The following is a 14,219-nucleotide window of genomic DNA, read 5'->3' as shown; positions in this document are numbered from 1 at the left end:
ATCGATCCGTCGATCGATTGTATCGCCATCCGCGCACTCAGAGTCAAGTTCACGGTAAAATACAACCCACTCTCTACACCCAGACCGCGGGAGCGCGCGCTTCTTGCGGCAAGTTCACCGAAGAGCGTGAAGTCAAGCAGCACAAGTCCCACCCACTGCGATCGGGGGTTTCCGAACAACGATCAGAGCTGGAGCAGGGTGCGAGCTAGTATCCTCAAGTTGAGCTCCTTCATCGGGAATCGCAGAATATCCGCCCCAGCGCTCCTGTTGATGATTTTTGCTTATGAGCGAATAAATATTCGAGGGATTTTCCGTTGGTTGCCCCGAGACCCAAGTCGGTTTCGACGAAACTCGGCTGAGATCTTTGATCCTCGAAGATGGTGAGAAAACTCCAGAGGGTCGACTTTCGGCTCTCGATGTCTTGAGATTAGAAAATCCCATCCTTCACAGTCCTGCAGGATTCCTCCGTTGCTAGTCGGAGCCTTTGGAGAGTCGATAGTTTTAGCTCTCTCACTTGAGGCTCCAGATATCCGGAAGAGCTCACGTAATCTAATTGCCCCGCCGGTGACATTCTTTTTTTGTCGACAACATGTTTCGGTTCCGTGTTGTCGACCTCGGTCGAATGCGATCTATATGCTGATCCGCGCCGCGCGATCCTGGGGCAGCTCGCGCTGCCTGGGTCTGCCCGCTAGTTTTCCCTCCATTGGCGCGTTCGAGCTGTGAGTTATGACTGGCTATCGACATAAATTGAAACATCAGGCATAACACACTCATAACTTATGAAAGAATGGGAATCGGGCAATTGTTCTACCGGTACTACAAGCTATCGGATTCGTAAGCTGTAGCTGATAAGTATGTAGCGAAAGCATTTGAACAAGGAAAAAGCAGACACTGGTCTCTCGGTCCAGTCTACAAGATGATCTACGGGACCAATTCTGCTATCGATGGAAGTCGCCCCTTATGCCGTCCGAGGCATGTTTGCGACGCATGTTTGCACGACCCGAGAGAAAACCAAGCGTTTGCGCGACCGGCTGACGTCTGCCGACCCTGAGAGTTCGATGTGCGATGGAACAACACCGAGAACAGTTGGAAAAAGTGAAAAACACTCGCATAATCAAATACGATTATGAATACAGACCGCTCGAGGCCTGCAAGTTGCTACAGTTCTCCATCGATCTCTGGCGCCGTCGGATAGTGCACTTCAGAACCAATTCAAGTCCCGAATCCGAAATCGTTCGGAAAGCCGTTCGATGCGCTCAGGTGGGCTCCCATAGACGGATTTTTTCAGTGCGGACTCTATCAGTTGTTCCTCGCTGGGATCGCGGTCAAGCGTTCTTTTTCCACTCCAAACAAGTCTTGTCGACGCATGGAAAGCGGGAACCGTCGTTAAAAATCGAGAGAATGTGCGTCTCGAGGCCCTCGAGGGTACACGGTCCGAATCTCGAGGCATCTCTGGTGAAGTTTCACCCGCATGACAAACAGAAGTTGTTGCGACATTGATTTGAAAGCGGGAATTCCCAGTCAGCTAATTCGCTCATAGAATGAACTTGTTCGCCTCCTGAAGGATTTAGTCCTTCCCTTCGATTTTTTCAGTCTGTCTGTCTTCAGTACACAGCCCGGCAAATTTATCACCGCCGGAAAGCAGCATCTCAAGGTGATTATCACGATGAGCTCGAGAGCTACCCGCAATTGGAGTGCTGGCTCGAAGTCGTCGGCCTCACCAACGATGGAGCAGAGAGCATCAAAGAGCTGACGGCTGGGAATTTCGACCGATTGCTCGAGACAACGGATGACCAAATAAGAGGTGGGAGGCTATTCCAATCCGTGGAGCTTGAGTTCGAAAGAATAATTACCGAAGATCTCCGAAATCCAGACAGTATCTGTTTATGCTGTCCCATTTCTGCAGATGCTCTCTGCGATGCAGGGGCAAAGGACCGGGAACATCTTACTGTCGCTCTCAGAAACCTTCGGATGATCGAAAATCGATATCTGACCACGGACTATCCAGCGGGCAAGGTTCGGGCGCAAGCCTACGAAATTCTATTCAAAAGTCGAACCGGCATGTGGAGGATCACGAATAGCGTGGATGATTCGCATGTTTCCCAGTTTATAGATTACGAAGAGGACCTCAGCTGGGAATACCTGGGAAAGACAGGAGATCCGCTAGCCAAGCCTGGGATCCCCCTCAACGCGACGGCAGCTGAAATTCCATCGGAGCCGAGCCTACGTTGCGCAACGAAGTGAGATTCCGCACACCGTGGCAATCTGCAACGGGCATTCCTAACGATCACGGATCTGAAAGTGTTTATATCATTCGATCGTGTTTTCGCAGGACGCCTCCGATCCCGCGGAAAACTTCAGCTTATCCAGGCTTCGCCGAAGGTGTGACGGGTACGAAATCTCGCCTGGATCAGCTCCGATCCGATCGAGGACAAGGTCATCGTTACGCCCGGAGAAGGCTCCAGACCGAGCCCACGCCGGGCTCCACTGAGCTATCTTCGCCGTCAAGGAGTCCATCGTATGCGACTTCGCCCGATGCTTCCTCGGACGCTTACCTCACCAGCGATTCCGAGAGAACTCGTCATCCTTCACAGCAATGTGAGTCTTGGCGGTCCCTTCGGACTTCGAAACGGGACCCGCAACGGACCGTCTAAGTCTGTTGTCCCATCAATATTTGTGAATTGAAGCGCTCCCTAGTGCTCGCTGGGCCGGATTTGTCGTTACATGGGTCCTCTTCCCGCAGCCGATAAATTCGTTCCAAGTCCTACCAGCCAGTCTCTCCCTCTTTCTCCCCGACTCCCGAGCATGAACCACGAGATGCGTCACCGCTTCTCGCCTTTCGTGAAGGTGACCAATTGTCAACAATGTGACAAACCCATGTTCTTCGGGTACAAATGCAGAGAGTGCAAGTTCCGTTGTCATCGAGACTGCGTAGAAAAGGTAGAATCCGGAGCCCGACGATTGCCCCGCTGCATGTACTCATCGGGAGCCCCTCTGCCGCGAGTTCCTCCGGTACTGCGCTGACCTCGTCGGATTTCAATCGAATGATGTTTCGCAGGTGCCCCCGACTTGTGCTCTGTTGAATGAGCTCCTCGACGCCGTCGCGCGAAGATACCAGCAAGGCGCATTCGAAAATCTCAATAGCCCGCTCGGAAGCCATTCTCCGTCGGCGGGGAGGTTTGCGAAGCACGCATACGCGGGTTTCTCACGAGGATGGTCTTCTCAGCATGCTGGAGATTCTTCGAGCACGACGTCGTCCTGCGCTTCCTCGGCCCCCGGTTCGCCACAAGTGATGGTGGGACTCATAGGCAGCAAGTTCAAGTTTCCAGTCCAAGAAAATCTCAGAAGAGGAAGCGAAGAGCGCCAGAGTCAGGGAGACCTCTCGATTCGTGGAGATGTGAAGAATGGCTCTATCACCGACTCAGAGCAGACCATCGTTTCTGGGAACTCGAATTCCGAAAGCGTTTGTGTGAGTTTTTTTCTGGCAGGAATTCGGACGGCACTAAGCAAAACCTCCCTATACGCGGCTGAAAATATCTCCGGCGTGATGGTTAAGGGCACAATAGTACCGGAATCAGATGCGGGATATCTGGAATTTCGGTCTCAGGTCGCTGTGAGTCTACTCGAGTTCACCTCCCACAAACCCTCTGTCCCGAGTGGAGAACGATCCGGAACTTCCGTAGTGAAGCCGTGTATTATTCTGTTGATGCCGCGATCATCTATGTTATAATACTCATACAGATATCCATGTCTGGAGTCGAAACGCGTTAGATGGCTGACGTCTCCTTTGCTGGAATATATTATACGGTCCTCCCTTGCTGCTCTTCGATGCGATGGAAAGCTCCTCTCGAAGTTCCTACGTCGAGAGAAGATGGCTGTTGATGTATATAATTCTTCGTGATCTCCACAGCTGTCGTCCCGCGAATGGGACATCCCACTTGATGAGGTCGTCCTGGAAGAGAGACTGGGGGAGGGCCAGTTTGGAGTCGTCTATAGGTGAGTAGCTTCAAAAGAGTGCACCACTCATTTGCTCGCTTCGTCTCGTTCCCCTGGAGATTAGAGGCGGGGAATATGGAAAACGATTACCCCTGTTCCAGAGGCAATTGGCACGGTGCTGTAGCGGTCAAGATGTTGAACATGGAAACAGCGTCGCCTCGGAGACAAGCGGGGATCATGGCAACGTTCGAGCAGGAAGTTGCGAATTTCCGGAAAACGCGTCATGAGAACCTCGTGTTGTTCATGGGAGCTTGCGTGAAACCACCGAATTTAGCCATTGTGACATCATTGTGCAAAGGACTGACGCTCTATCGGCATCTACACTATCAGACGGACAAGTTCAATCACAACCGAATCGGAAGCATAGCTCGGCAAATCTGTTTGGGTACGGTCGAGAGCGACTTGGACATTCCGATTTCCAGTAATTCGAGCCTCAATCGAGGCACTCAATAACAGAATCGTCGACGGGTATCTCCTTGCAGGCATGGGCTATCTACATGCGAGAGGTATCTTGCATAAGGATCTCAAGACAAAAAATATCTTCTACGAGAACGGAAAGGTGGTCATCACCGATTTCGGTTTGTTCTCGGTAGCGAAGCTTTGTCAAGAAGGCCGCAGAGGAAACTACTTGACCATACCTCGCGGATGGCTCTATTACTTGGCTCCAGAACTCCTCAAGGACCTTCGACCAGGAATCGAGCACCCAGATCTCTCATTTTCGACTCGGAGTGATGTCTATGCTTTCGGAACTGTATTCTTCGAGCTGCTCACCGGTACCTGGCCATTCCAGGATCAACCTCCGGAAAGCATCATATATCTAGTTTCGAAGGGTATCAAGCCCCCGCTAGCTAATCTCTATTCTATCGTTGAGTACAAAGATATTTTGATGTCTTGCTGGGCGTATCAAGATCACGACCGGCCGGATTTCACTAGACTTCAGAGTCATCTCGAAAGACTTCCTAAACGGAAACTCTCACGAAGTCCATCCCAACCGACCGATGTGACTCGGTCGAACGAGTCGACATTCTGAAATCATTATTGTAATGTAATCTAACGTAATGAGCATGAGGATCTGCCACGTTCACAAACAGCCGGTATCGCGTCATCAAGGAATTTCATAGGAGGCGTGACTTACCGCAAGACGGAAACTTCAACTCAACATACGCGTCTGTAATAATATGATGAGTGATTGTTGTGAATCTGAAGCGGAGACCTTCCCGCACGGATCAATGAAAGGAATTACTTGTACATCATCAGAGCCACTCAATCGCAGTTTAAGGGAGCGGAGCCCAGAGCAACAAGGAGTATCACCTTGATGTGTCCTCTGGATGGGAGCGAGCCCGTGTCAATGAAACCATCCAGACGTAAAGCAGGAACAGTTGAAATCGCTTAAGTTTTCTTCAGAGTCAGCTAATTCCATCATCCTCCTCGGAAGAGAATAGCGGATCATCGATAAATAGAGCTCTGGCGACTGGCGGCTGTCGTTCGCTCGGTTGCTCAGCGGTCTCCTCAGCCTCTCGCATCTGATGACAATCTATCCGATTTTGCTGTCGGGATCTGCCCACCATCCTCCCGGAGGCGCTGCGTCCCGGATATTTCCGGGAGCATTGCCAGGAAGGGCTCCCGTGATTTAGTTTTCTGATACAGCTGGAGTTAAACGCTCGGGCGCGCGGCAGAATCATGACGTCGATGTTGACCGAGAATCAGTCGCCGACAATAGCTCCAAAGATCAAGGAGGGGAACAACTCGGCCGCCGTAGGCAATACGCCAGAGGCGCCAGCGCATTGTATACGGCGGGGCGACTAGTCAGGATGTGTACCCTCCGGAGGTTGATCAGACTAGGCATTCCTGAGCCCCAAGGAACCCTTCGTCAGTCTAGGTAATCCAGTTCAACTCTCCACGCCGATCCCTGATTTCTCAAGGAAATGAAAATGAACTTTAAGAACCGGGGGACCGCCCGAACTGCTACATCAAGCAAAAATCACCAGCATCATTAAGTTCGATCATTTCGACCACGGATTTCTTTTTCGCGGAGTTTTACTCCATGTAGAATTCATTACGTACGTACTGCTCTACGGTGGCTCTCCGGTGTGTTCTCCCTTCGGTAGTCATTTCGTTCGACACTCGCCGGATTCAAGGCTACGGCGGAGAAGTGCACCTGGAACACATAGAAACGCTCCACGCTGAAGTCGCGCGCTTCGAACATAAATATTGAGCGGGGTGATGGAGACCTACGACAAAGTTCTCGCGTAACAAGCAGGTACCGACGGTAGAAAGCCTGTTCCATGCCCTTGCGAAGTTCCAGTCAAGCTTTGCCAAGTTCGTTCGACTCCTCTAATCACCTGTGTTCCCTTCGCAAGGGTCCATACCGGCCACAGGTCCGTCTCTGTGTGCCCGGCGCACACTGTGCTGTTGGAAATGTCGTCCCTGTCCCCTCACGCCGCGGAGTTCGTCCAGAAAGAAACTTACGCGAGTATGCTGAGCAAGCCCCCGAGAAACAAGACGGAGGCTTTATCTGAGAGCATGGCGAAGATGGAAGTTGGAGTACCGAAGTCGAGTCGACCCAAGTTCGGCAGAGCTTACGACGTTTCTCTCGAAGCCGTTCTCATCGATACCGCTCTCTCGAGATTGCAACGACCGCTGCCGACCGGCAAGCCGGATGCTCCGCATGCGAAGGTGGAGCGTGCGACACGGAAGAAGAAAATCATCCGGCCTTCCGATGCCAACAGGAAGCTGTCAAAGTTGAAGAAGTCTGTTGTGAATCACCGCGAAAAAAAAGCCCGAGAGGCAGCTGTCGAGACGGGGGACCTGCCCGCCTTATCGAGAGTCGACGGTGTTCGAATCGACAATCCATTGTGTGAGGCGAGGTCAGAGCCCGAGACGAAGACAGGTGCAGGAGGAGCCGATGTCGGTACAGATAGAACTGCCGAAGGTGCTCCATCGAGGAGCTTGGAATCCTCCCCGACTGCGGCAAACGTTCAATCGTATCGTTGTCGAAGTGACGTGCCACTCGCTGATCCGGCAACCATCCGAGGAACCAGCGAGGGAGAGTCCGAGGCTCCCGCGAGCTGCTCAGTGAAATCCTCAACGGTATCGGAGGAACAACCGTTAACCCGAACGCCCACCATGGATCGCTTGAAGGCAGATCTCCAGGGTGAATCTCTCAAAGAGGTAAACTTTGGCCGCGACTCATAAATTGAGGAATTCCTGATCCCGCAGTAGGACTCACATCAGAATAAATTTCGCTCACGGAATCCGCAGGTGGAGAAACTGGCAACCGAGTTGATCATCGGGCTCAAGAGGTTCCAGGACCGGCTCTATAGCAAAGACGAGATCAAGGCTAGAATGCGGCAGCGCATGTACTTCGGTTTGAAGGAATCTGTCAAGTTCATGCAAGGCCAGAGAGTCAAAATGATCATTATGGCGCGAGATCTCGAAGCTGGCCCTGGAGGACTCGATGAACTCATCGAAGATCTGCTCGCGAAAGCTAAAATATATCGTGTGCCTGTGGTGGTTGCGCTGTCCCGCAACAAATTGAAGAGGCTCTCCCAGAAGCCATCCAAGGTTTGCAAAGAGACCTGCTGGGCTTCGATATCGAGCTCTGAATGTGCGTAGGCTCATGATACGAACCGAGGATTCGGCTTCCAGGTGGCGTGCATCGCGATAACGGATCCGAGTGGTCGAGACGAGCAATTCGAAAAAATTATGGAGATTGTCAAACCACTGGGCCTCCTGGACAACCTCGCTGAAGGAGTTAGTCAGACAGAGATACAAGAGGAGCAACAGAGGAAAGCTCAACAGGATCTGGAAACTTGGACGTCGACGACGCGACGAGGTCGTTTCGAGTTTTCAGTTGATCGACTATTCTCAACTTGAAGATCCGCACAGGGAATCGACAATCTTTTGTACATAACGCCCGGCAATTTGGGCCCCGTTACGGAATGCGTCGCCAGATGATTCCCCTCAAGCGCTCTTCGAAAGATCGATTGTGGAAGTCGATTCATGAAAATGAAAAGCTTGAAGATGTTATGTTTCTTGAAGAGCTCGGGAATTCCCGATTCTCGCGCTAGGTTCTTACGATTACCGTACGGACCGTGAAGAAATCTCGTTAATTGCGCTGGCACGGAAGAGAGCTCGCCCATCATCGACATAAATTCGAACGCCTCGATCTATCTGCGGATCGTTCTGGTCGAGGTATGCCGAGTGCTGGAGTTGTCACTGAACTTCTCGTAGATTCCAATCAAGGTCAAACCGTCGAGGTAGATAACTTGAATGAGGAACCGGACTTCATCTCCCGGTGAGTTCGACTTCTCGCGACGTTTCGATGACCAGGGTGTCCTGCGTGTCCTCAAGCTCTGGCGAGCGATCGGTGCAGGGGCCCATTGTTATGATGCGTCTGAACTATGGGACGGGGTCATGAAAGTGAATTCGCAGCGATCGCCACAGAACCACGATACGGGATCTCACGGATCAATGGCACAGCGAAGAACTACAGATTTCGTTGCTCCTCTACGTGAAGAATTTCCGTCCATCCACACAACGGAAGTTTCCCATAACCCGTTAAGCGTAGGGCGCCAGTCCAGAGTACAGATCCAGACAACCTGTCGTCGAGAAGCTGAGCCCGTCATTTCGGCCACACTCCGCCGTCGCAGCAGTTGTACGTTCGGAATTCTTCGACTTCGCGGATCACTCATCCCATCTCTGTAATATCCTAGGATTCTGAGTTCCGATAGAAAATGCCGAGGGACTGCTAACGGCAAAGATGAACCTGGACTTTCTCCGACCGAGCCAGCGGGAATCACCCTGGTCCGACCACATGGAAGTAACTGCTTGAAGCGGCTTTTTAGGCTCCCGATAGACTCCATTGCCGATCCTTCCGTTAAGGGTCATCTTCGGCATCAGGTAGTTCTGGGAAGACTCGTGTGTTTTCGCGCTTCCCGAAACGATGCAAAGCGTACCTCCGAGCCGTCCCGGAGAGTAACCCTCCTGAGCCGAGCTTAGAGACGCTTTCACGTTATAGAAGGCTGGGAAGATAATCCGGAGACCATTTAGTGAATCGCCCTGAGGCTCCTCAAACGTCGGTCGCTCCGTTCTTCGCTGACTGGGAGTTCGACCCGGGAGAATAACGATGACACGCATCAACGTAGGGGATAGGGGAACGACAAAGCAGTCACCAAGTGTATCGCCCGACCCCGCAATAAATCGCAGCAAAGATCATCGACATCAATGTATCGACCCTCTCCCATCAAGAGATTCTATTTCTCTTGTATTTTTCACCCTCTTCTCCCTGTACTCCATGTCCTGTGGCGATACATACTGAAATTTCTGCGTCACCCGGAAAGCACCGTGCCCGTGAAAGCAACACAACCTATGCGGCCGGCGACCGAGGTTTCATTGTTCAGCTGCCTTCACCAACCAGCCCACTACCCACTACTCACGACGGCGACGACGACGACGACTGAGGGACAGCGACGAAGATCATCAGCAGTGGTGAGAAGCAGCCCGCCGCCGTCTCCACAACAAGCCATACCAACTGTTTGAGTGCAGTCAAAGGCTCGTCAACCCGTGCCCCGCGACCAGAAGCTTCAGGACATCTAAGCGCCTCAAGACAGCTATCGAGCCACTTCCTCAAGGAATCGACTCATCGACGAAGTAGCTCCCGGGACCCCCGTGAGCCTTTTTTCGGTGCCGAAAACGACGTAGTAAGCTCAGCGTGGCTCAATGGAGTTTTGACGAGGATCCTCGCAAATTACGCCACAGGTGGGGCGAACGTGTCCCCTGCGCGACAGACCTTGTTCTCGAACTGCGTCGCGGGCGAAGGCGTCCAGTGGTCGCGCCGAGTGCCAGACGACGCTGCCGTCGCCTCCAAAACATCACCCGAGATCATCGCCATAATGTGACTGCATCGATGTGAAATTTAGACTCTCGCGAATCAGTGACAGTGAAGCCCTGTGCAGACACGGAAAACATCCGTCGTCCTTCGCAGACGAATATCCAGTGGCCTACAATGGCCGATAAAGGTGAGCGTCGCCTTTCAGCGTCGACGACCGGGAGCTTGGCGAGCAGGTGTAGGTGGCAGGTGAACGGAATCCAGGAGTTCATGGCTAGTGAACGTCTGGCCGAGATCCGGACTCCCAGTGTCCGATTGCTCTCCGTGCGAGGACGAGATGCGAGGAACACTGTACCGAACGGGGAGACTGCTGGCCTGGGCGGGACTTGTGAATATTTAATCGACTCCGATGGTAATACGCTCCGCTGTCGTCTAATCCCGTCTACAGATGATGGATCTCATGTGGAACGGGGAAGGTAAAACGGAAATGTCATCCCGAGCAATCAAGTCTAAGACCAACTGGTTGTCATGAGTGCATATCTCGGGTAAACTTGGCGCTGGTCGTTTATGGATCGAGCATTCTTGTCTTGACTCAAGCTAAGAACTTCCTTTCGGATCCTCTCGGCTGATGATGATGATTCAATCACTGTGGCTTTGCGAAAAACTTCGACGAGTCTGTGGAAGATTGAAACTCAGGATCGATGTTCGACGTCCTCGTCCCTAAAATGAAGGGTTTCGGTGAGAGTCTCGCCGATCCGGCTCTTTGATCTCACTCACAATCGGTGAGAAGAGAGGCACCAACTCGCGCGCCGACTCTGAGCATAAGTGAGCTCGAATTTCGCTCGGTTTCGGTCGCTCTCCGACGTCGTAATCTGAGTCAGTCCTCCCGGCCGACCAACTGTATCGCTGTTCTCCATCTCTGATCGGCAGGGATCCGCGCCGTCGCCCGCCCGGGGTTTCCCGCCGAGCTTTGCGAGTAACGAGGTCGATCCAACATGAGGGAACTCGACGAAGACGGTCGTCCTAGTTTACGGAGCGGTACCCCATGGGAAATTCACGGAGCTCGCCCGTCTTAAGGACACAGCGACACTTATTCTCGATTATATAATTATATAATTCATTCGCAGGCAATCTGTCCGTTGTTTTGGGCGACGATCTTTCGTTGACCCTAAGCTGATTATTCGTTTTGATTCATCATAACATCTTGCAACCTCCACAGATTCGAGTCAAAGGCGTTCTACCAGGCAGGAGCGACCACTGTACCAAGCAGGACCGAAAAACGAGCAGAGAACAAAGCTGACACATTCTCGTGATACCTCCACCTCCAGTGTCAGCGTGAAACTTGGATCCCCACCTGCAGTGATGGAGCATGCAGGTTATATGATTTTCTCTCCTCCTCCGCACAATCGCCTTTCCGGTCATTGCGGAGAGTTTTAACCCTTGGAATTCTCCCCGCAGAAAAAATTGATCCCATGGAGGCGGTCGAGAAGAAACTGGCCGAAATGACTATGCGTGGACCCCCGGGATACATAAGGTGGAGAACTAGTCGTTGAGCAAGATGATCATGTGATGACCATGACTCATGCCCCGAAGTCCGTTGTCTGTAGCTAACTTAACTTTCACTTTTCAGCCGCTCCTCGAGCGACAAAATGAACAACTTCCAGAATCGTCCTCTCAGGAACAACAACCACATGAAGAACAACAACCATCAGATCAGTGATTATTCTGCGAACAACGACCGGAATAGCAATCATAATCACCCAAACGAATTCTCCAGGTTCGATCTTTGCTTGAAAATGGTGAATAGGTACATACTGCTAGAATTTCGGGCGCTCCTATCGAAGCTCCCGTGGTATGAGAAATCGTCTAATCGAAGTTCTCCGGTCTTCATCTTCAGGCATCAATCAGCGAATGGTCTGAACGGCGGGAACCACGTCGGCGGACGATTCAACACTTACAACGGGTGAGTTTCCAGATCTTTCTCCCGAGATTCGATATCGCATACACTCTCAACTGAGATCTATGCCGAATGGATTTGCAGCGCCAGAGACTCCTGGAATTCCCGCGACAACGGTCGTTCCTATGACAGGTCCGTGTCCGTTCAGCTGAGTTAATTGCAGATGGCCGTTCGAAGTTTCATTCCGGCTCCTCGCATCAAACAGGCCAAAGCTTAAGTCTCTCATTGGACGGATTTCAGGCACTCCTCGATGTCAAATGGAGGACGTCTCGACAGGGGTCCTAGGAACGACGAGAGGTCAGTAGTTGTTCTTATATCGGAATCCCGCGCCGCGACTTTGCATGCTTTGCCTCAATCTCAACGAGACCCCACGAAGTCCGAGCGATTCAGTATCGAGCTCCTCAATATCGGTTTCCTCCAGCAGGTACGACTCCCACGGAGACGACCACAGGAGCTTCAGCTCGGCGAACTCACAGAATGGAAGGTATTCATCTAGGTCGATAATTCGGGACGGGTAATTCGCGAAATTATTCGAGGCGGACGGATCATTCCCTTCAAATCAAATGCGGTATTGAATAACACAATGCCCTCTCCTCGATTACAGTGACAGACCACGAGAAGATCGGAACGCTCGCAGCACTTTTGACAGTGGACGCTCCGATAGATACAGGTAGGAGTTCTACTCGTGACTCGTATGTCTTGACTATGGGACAGAGCATCCCGAGCTAGAGGTTCCGGAGAGCGCTCCGGATAAAAAGCTCCCGGGCCTTTCAGGGAAGCAGCAGCGAGAGACCTCAACGCTCACGATTACGAGGAGAGAAATAAGAGGTCGGTCAAGAGGAATCGTGTCGATTCCCTCTCGTCAGATGACTTCGCTGTGATATCTTAAATATCTTTTCCCTCAGGCAAGGCAACTGGCGGAATGGTCCGCGCCAAAACGACGGAGGGAGCTGGCGCCGAGGTCCGAACCCCCAGCAGGGAGATTTCCAGCGAGGCGGCTTCAAAGATAGCCGTCGCCGCTTCCTGAACGACTCCCGCGACAGTCTTCATAGTGTATCTTCCGCCCGCTCGAATGATTCTCGCATCAGACGCGGCTCCTTCACAGACCACCATCCTCAGCACCAATCGCGGAATGAGTCCTCGGCGGACTGTCCGAAGAATTGGATAGAGCCCGACGGTCGAGGTACGCCGCGACTCGATAGTGACGCGGACAGAAAGGAATCGAGAAACGAGAGTCCCTCGGGTCGGCGACAATGGTCCGACAGACCGCGACGTGAACAACGGAGGGGGCGCAGTAGATCTCAGAGCAAAAAGTGGTCGCAGCAAGAGAATCAGGATGGATCTCGGCCCCTCGACGTCCGTAGTGATTCCGTGGAGCAAAGCACATCGAAAGTAGACTGGTGTGACATGGCTTCCGAAGAGCCCGCAGAAGTCAACTGCGCTGTCGTGAGCTCAGACTCGCCACAAGAGTGCAGCGGAGCAGCTCAGGAGCCCGAAGAAACAGAAGTGGCCGAAATCACCGGAAAAGCTCCAGAGAAGACGACGCGCATAGATTGGAGCGAGTGCCCGACCCCACCCCCTCTAGAAGAACTCTGTCTGACTCCTGCGATCCCCGAGCCGACGCCAGTGCCACCCGAGGTGGATGTTAGGGTGAGCGCGTATCCGGAGGATTCATGGAGAAACCCACGCAGCCGCCAGACCAGCGAGTCCAGCAGCGGGCAAATGAGCAACGGTGGCAGCTTTAGGCCGTGGGAGCGCCAGTGAGTGGTTTTTCTTTTCCCATCCGACCCCGATGACTTGAAATCGTAGTACTTTCTCAGTAGTAGTCGAACTATTGGGATAACCTTTTGGCGCAATTTTTATTTGCTCGACAGTAATCATTCTCATGATTATTCACATATTTAGGTCGGCTTGATGTGACCTTTCTTATTTCTGCGAGAAGAGATTGAACCCTGGATGAACAATGTATGAGCGAGATCTCTCGCGACTCGTACTCAGGAAGCAGTACGGGCTTCGTGACTCGTGACACGAGTTCAGCTCGGGCGCCCTTCGGGACACGCCAGACCGGTGGGCGAATATTCGGGCCCGTTACAATGGGGGAGTGATATTCGGGGAAACGATCATCGGGGGAGCGATTTTCGGGGAAACGATAATCGCGGAAACGATATTTGGGCAAACGATAATCGGGAACGCGGATGACACCCGAAAGCGCGATGATTGAAGGTTTGATTCTTGATTATTTTTCAGACGAGACGGAAGAAACCAAGGCCCACGAGGGGGACGACGTTCGCCTCCGAAAGACGATTTCAATAACTCGAATTTTCATCGTCGCGCGCAATCACCCGGACCACGCTATCAGGATTCGAAGGATCGTCGCCAATACGACAGATACGGTGGCCCTCAGAACAAAAAATACTCGACTTTCCAAGACAGTTT

General features: G+C 52.3%; 2 protein-coding genes across 2 annotated transcripts; both read left to right on the top strand.

Moving 5' to 3' along the window:
• Positions 1-1,065: 1,065 nt before the first annotated feature.
• LOC100905003 (kinase suppressor of Ras 1) lies at positions 1,066-5,026 on the top strand. Its single transcript, XM_029111782.1, has 10 exons — positions 1,066-1,260; positions 1,594-1,804; positions 1,907-2,016; positions 2,107-2,240; positions 2,333-2,602; positions 2,763-2,940; positions 3,059-3,469; positions 3,911-3,996; positions 4,098-4,381; positions 4,479-5,026. The coding sequence occupies exons 1-10, from the start codon at positions 1,066-1,068 to the stop codon at positions 5,024-5,026; spliced, it is 2,427 nt and encodes an 808-aa protein (XP_028967615.1).
• Positions 5,027-6,414: 1,388 nt separating this feature from the next.
• On the top strand, positions 6,415-8,020 carry Sbp2 (SECIS-binding protein 2). The gene is made up of 3 exons (XM_029111781.1): positions 6,415-7,167; positions 7,258-7,560; positions 7,645-8,020. Exons 1-3 carry the CDS (start codon positions 6,415-6,417, stop codon positions 7,870-7,872), a joined length of 1,284 nt encoding a protein of 427 aa, XP_028967614.1. The 3' UTR covers positions 7,873-8,020.
• The last annotated feature ends 6,199 nt before the right edge of the window (positions 8,021-14,219 follow it).

The sequence above is a fragment of the Galendromus occidentalis genome, unplaced genomic scaffold, assembly GCF_000255335.2.
Source record: "Galendromus occidentalis unplaced genomic scaffold, Mocc_1.1 scf7180000077469, whole genome shotgun sequence".
Lineage (NCBI taxonomy): Eukaryota > Metazoa > Arthropoda > Arachnida > Mesostigmata > Phytoseiidae > Galendromus > Galendromus occidentalis.
This window is presented reverse-complemented; position numbering and strand designations above follow the sequence as displayed.

What these genes read in the sequence shown, in the direction of transcription:
- LOC100905003 (XM_029111782.1), top strand. Translation starts at nt 1,066, where the DNA reads ATGGAACAACACCGAGAACAGTTGGAAAAAGTGAAAAACACTCGCATA. An exon ending in CGGACTATCCAGCGGGCAAG is followed by an intron (nt 2,017 to 2,106) that starts GTTCGGGCGCAA and finishes CATGTTTCCCAG; the next exon opens with TTTATAGATTACGAAGAGGA. An exon ending in AGCTCGGCAAATCTGTTTGG is followed by an intron (nt 4,382 to 4,478) that starts GTACGGTCGAGA and finishes ATCTCCTTGCAG; the next exon opens with GCATGGGCTATCTACATGCG.
- Sbp2 (XM_029111781.1), top strand. Translation starts at nt 6,415, where the DNA reads ATGTCGTCCCTGTCCCCTCACGCCGCGGAGTTCGTCCAGAAAGAAACT. An exon ending in AGGGTGAATCTCTCAAAGAG is followed by an intron (nt 7,168 to 7,257) that starts GTAAACTTTGGC and finishes CGGAATCCGCAG; the next exon opens with GTGGAGAAACTGGCAACCGA. An exon ending in TCTCCCAGAAGCCATCCAAG is followed by an intron (nt 7,561 to 7,644) that starts GTTTGCAAAGAG and finishes TTCGGCTTCCAG; the next exon opens with GTGGCGTGCATCGCGATAAC.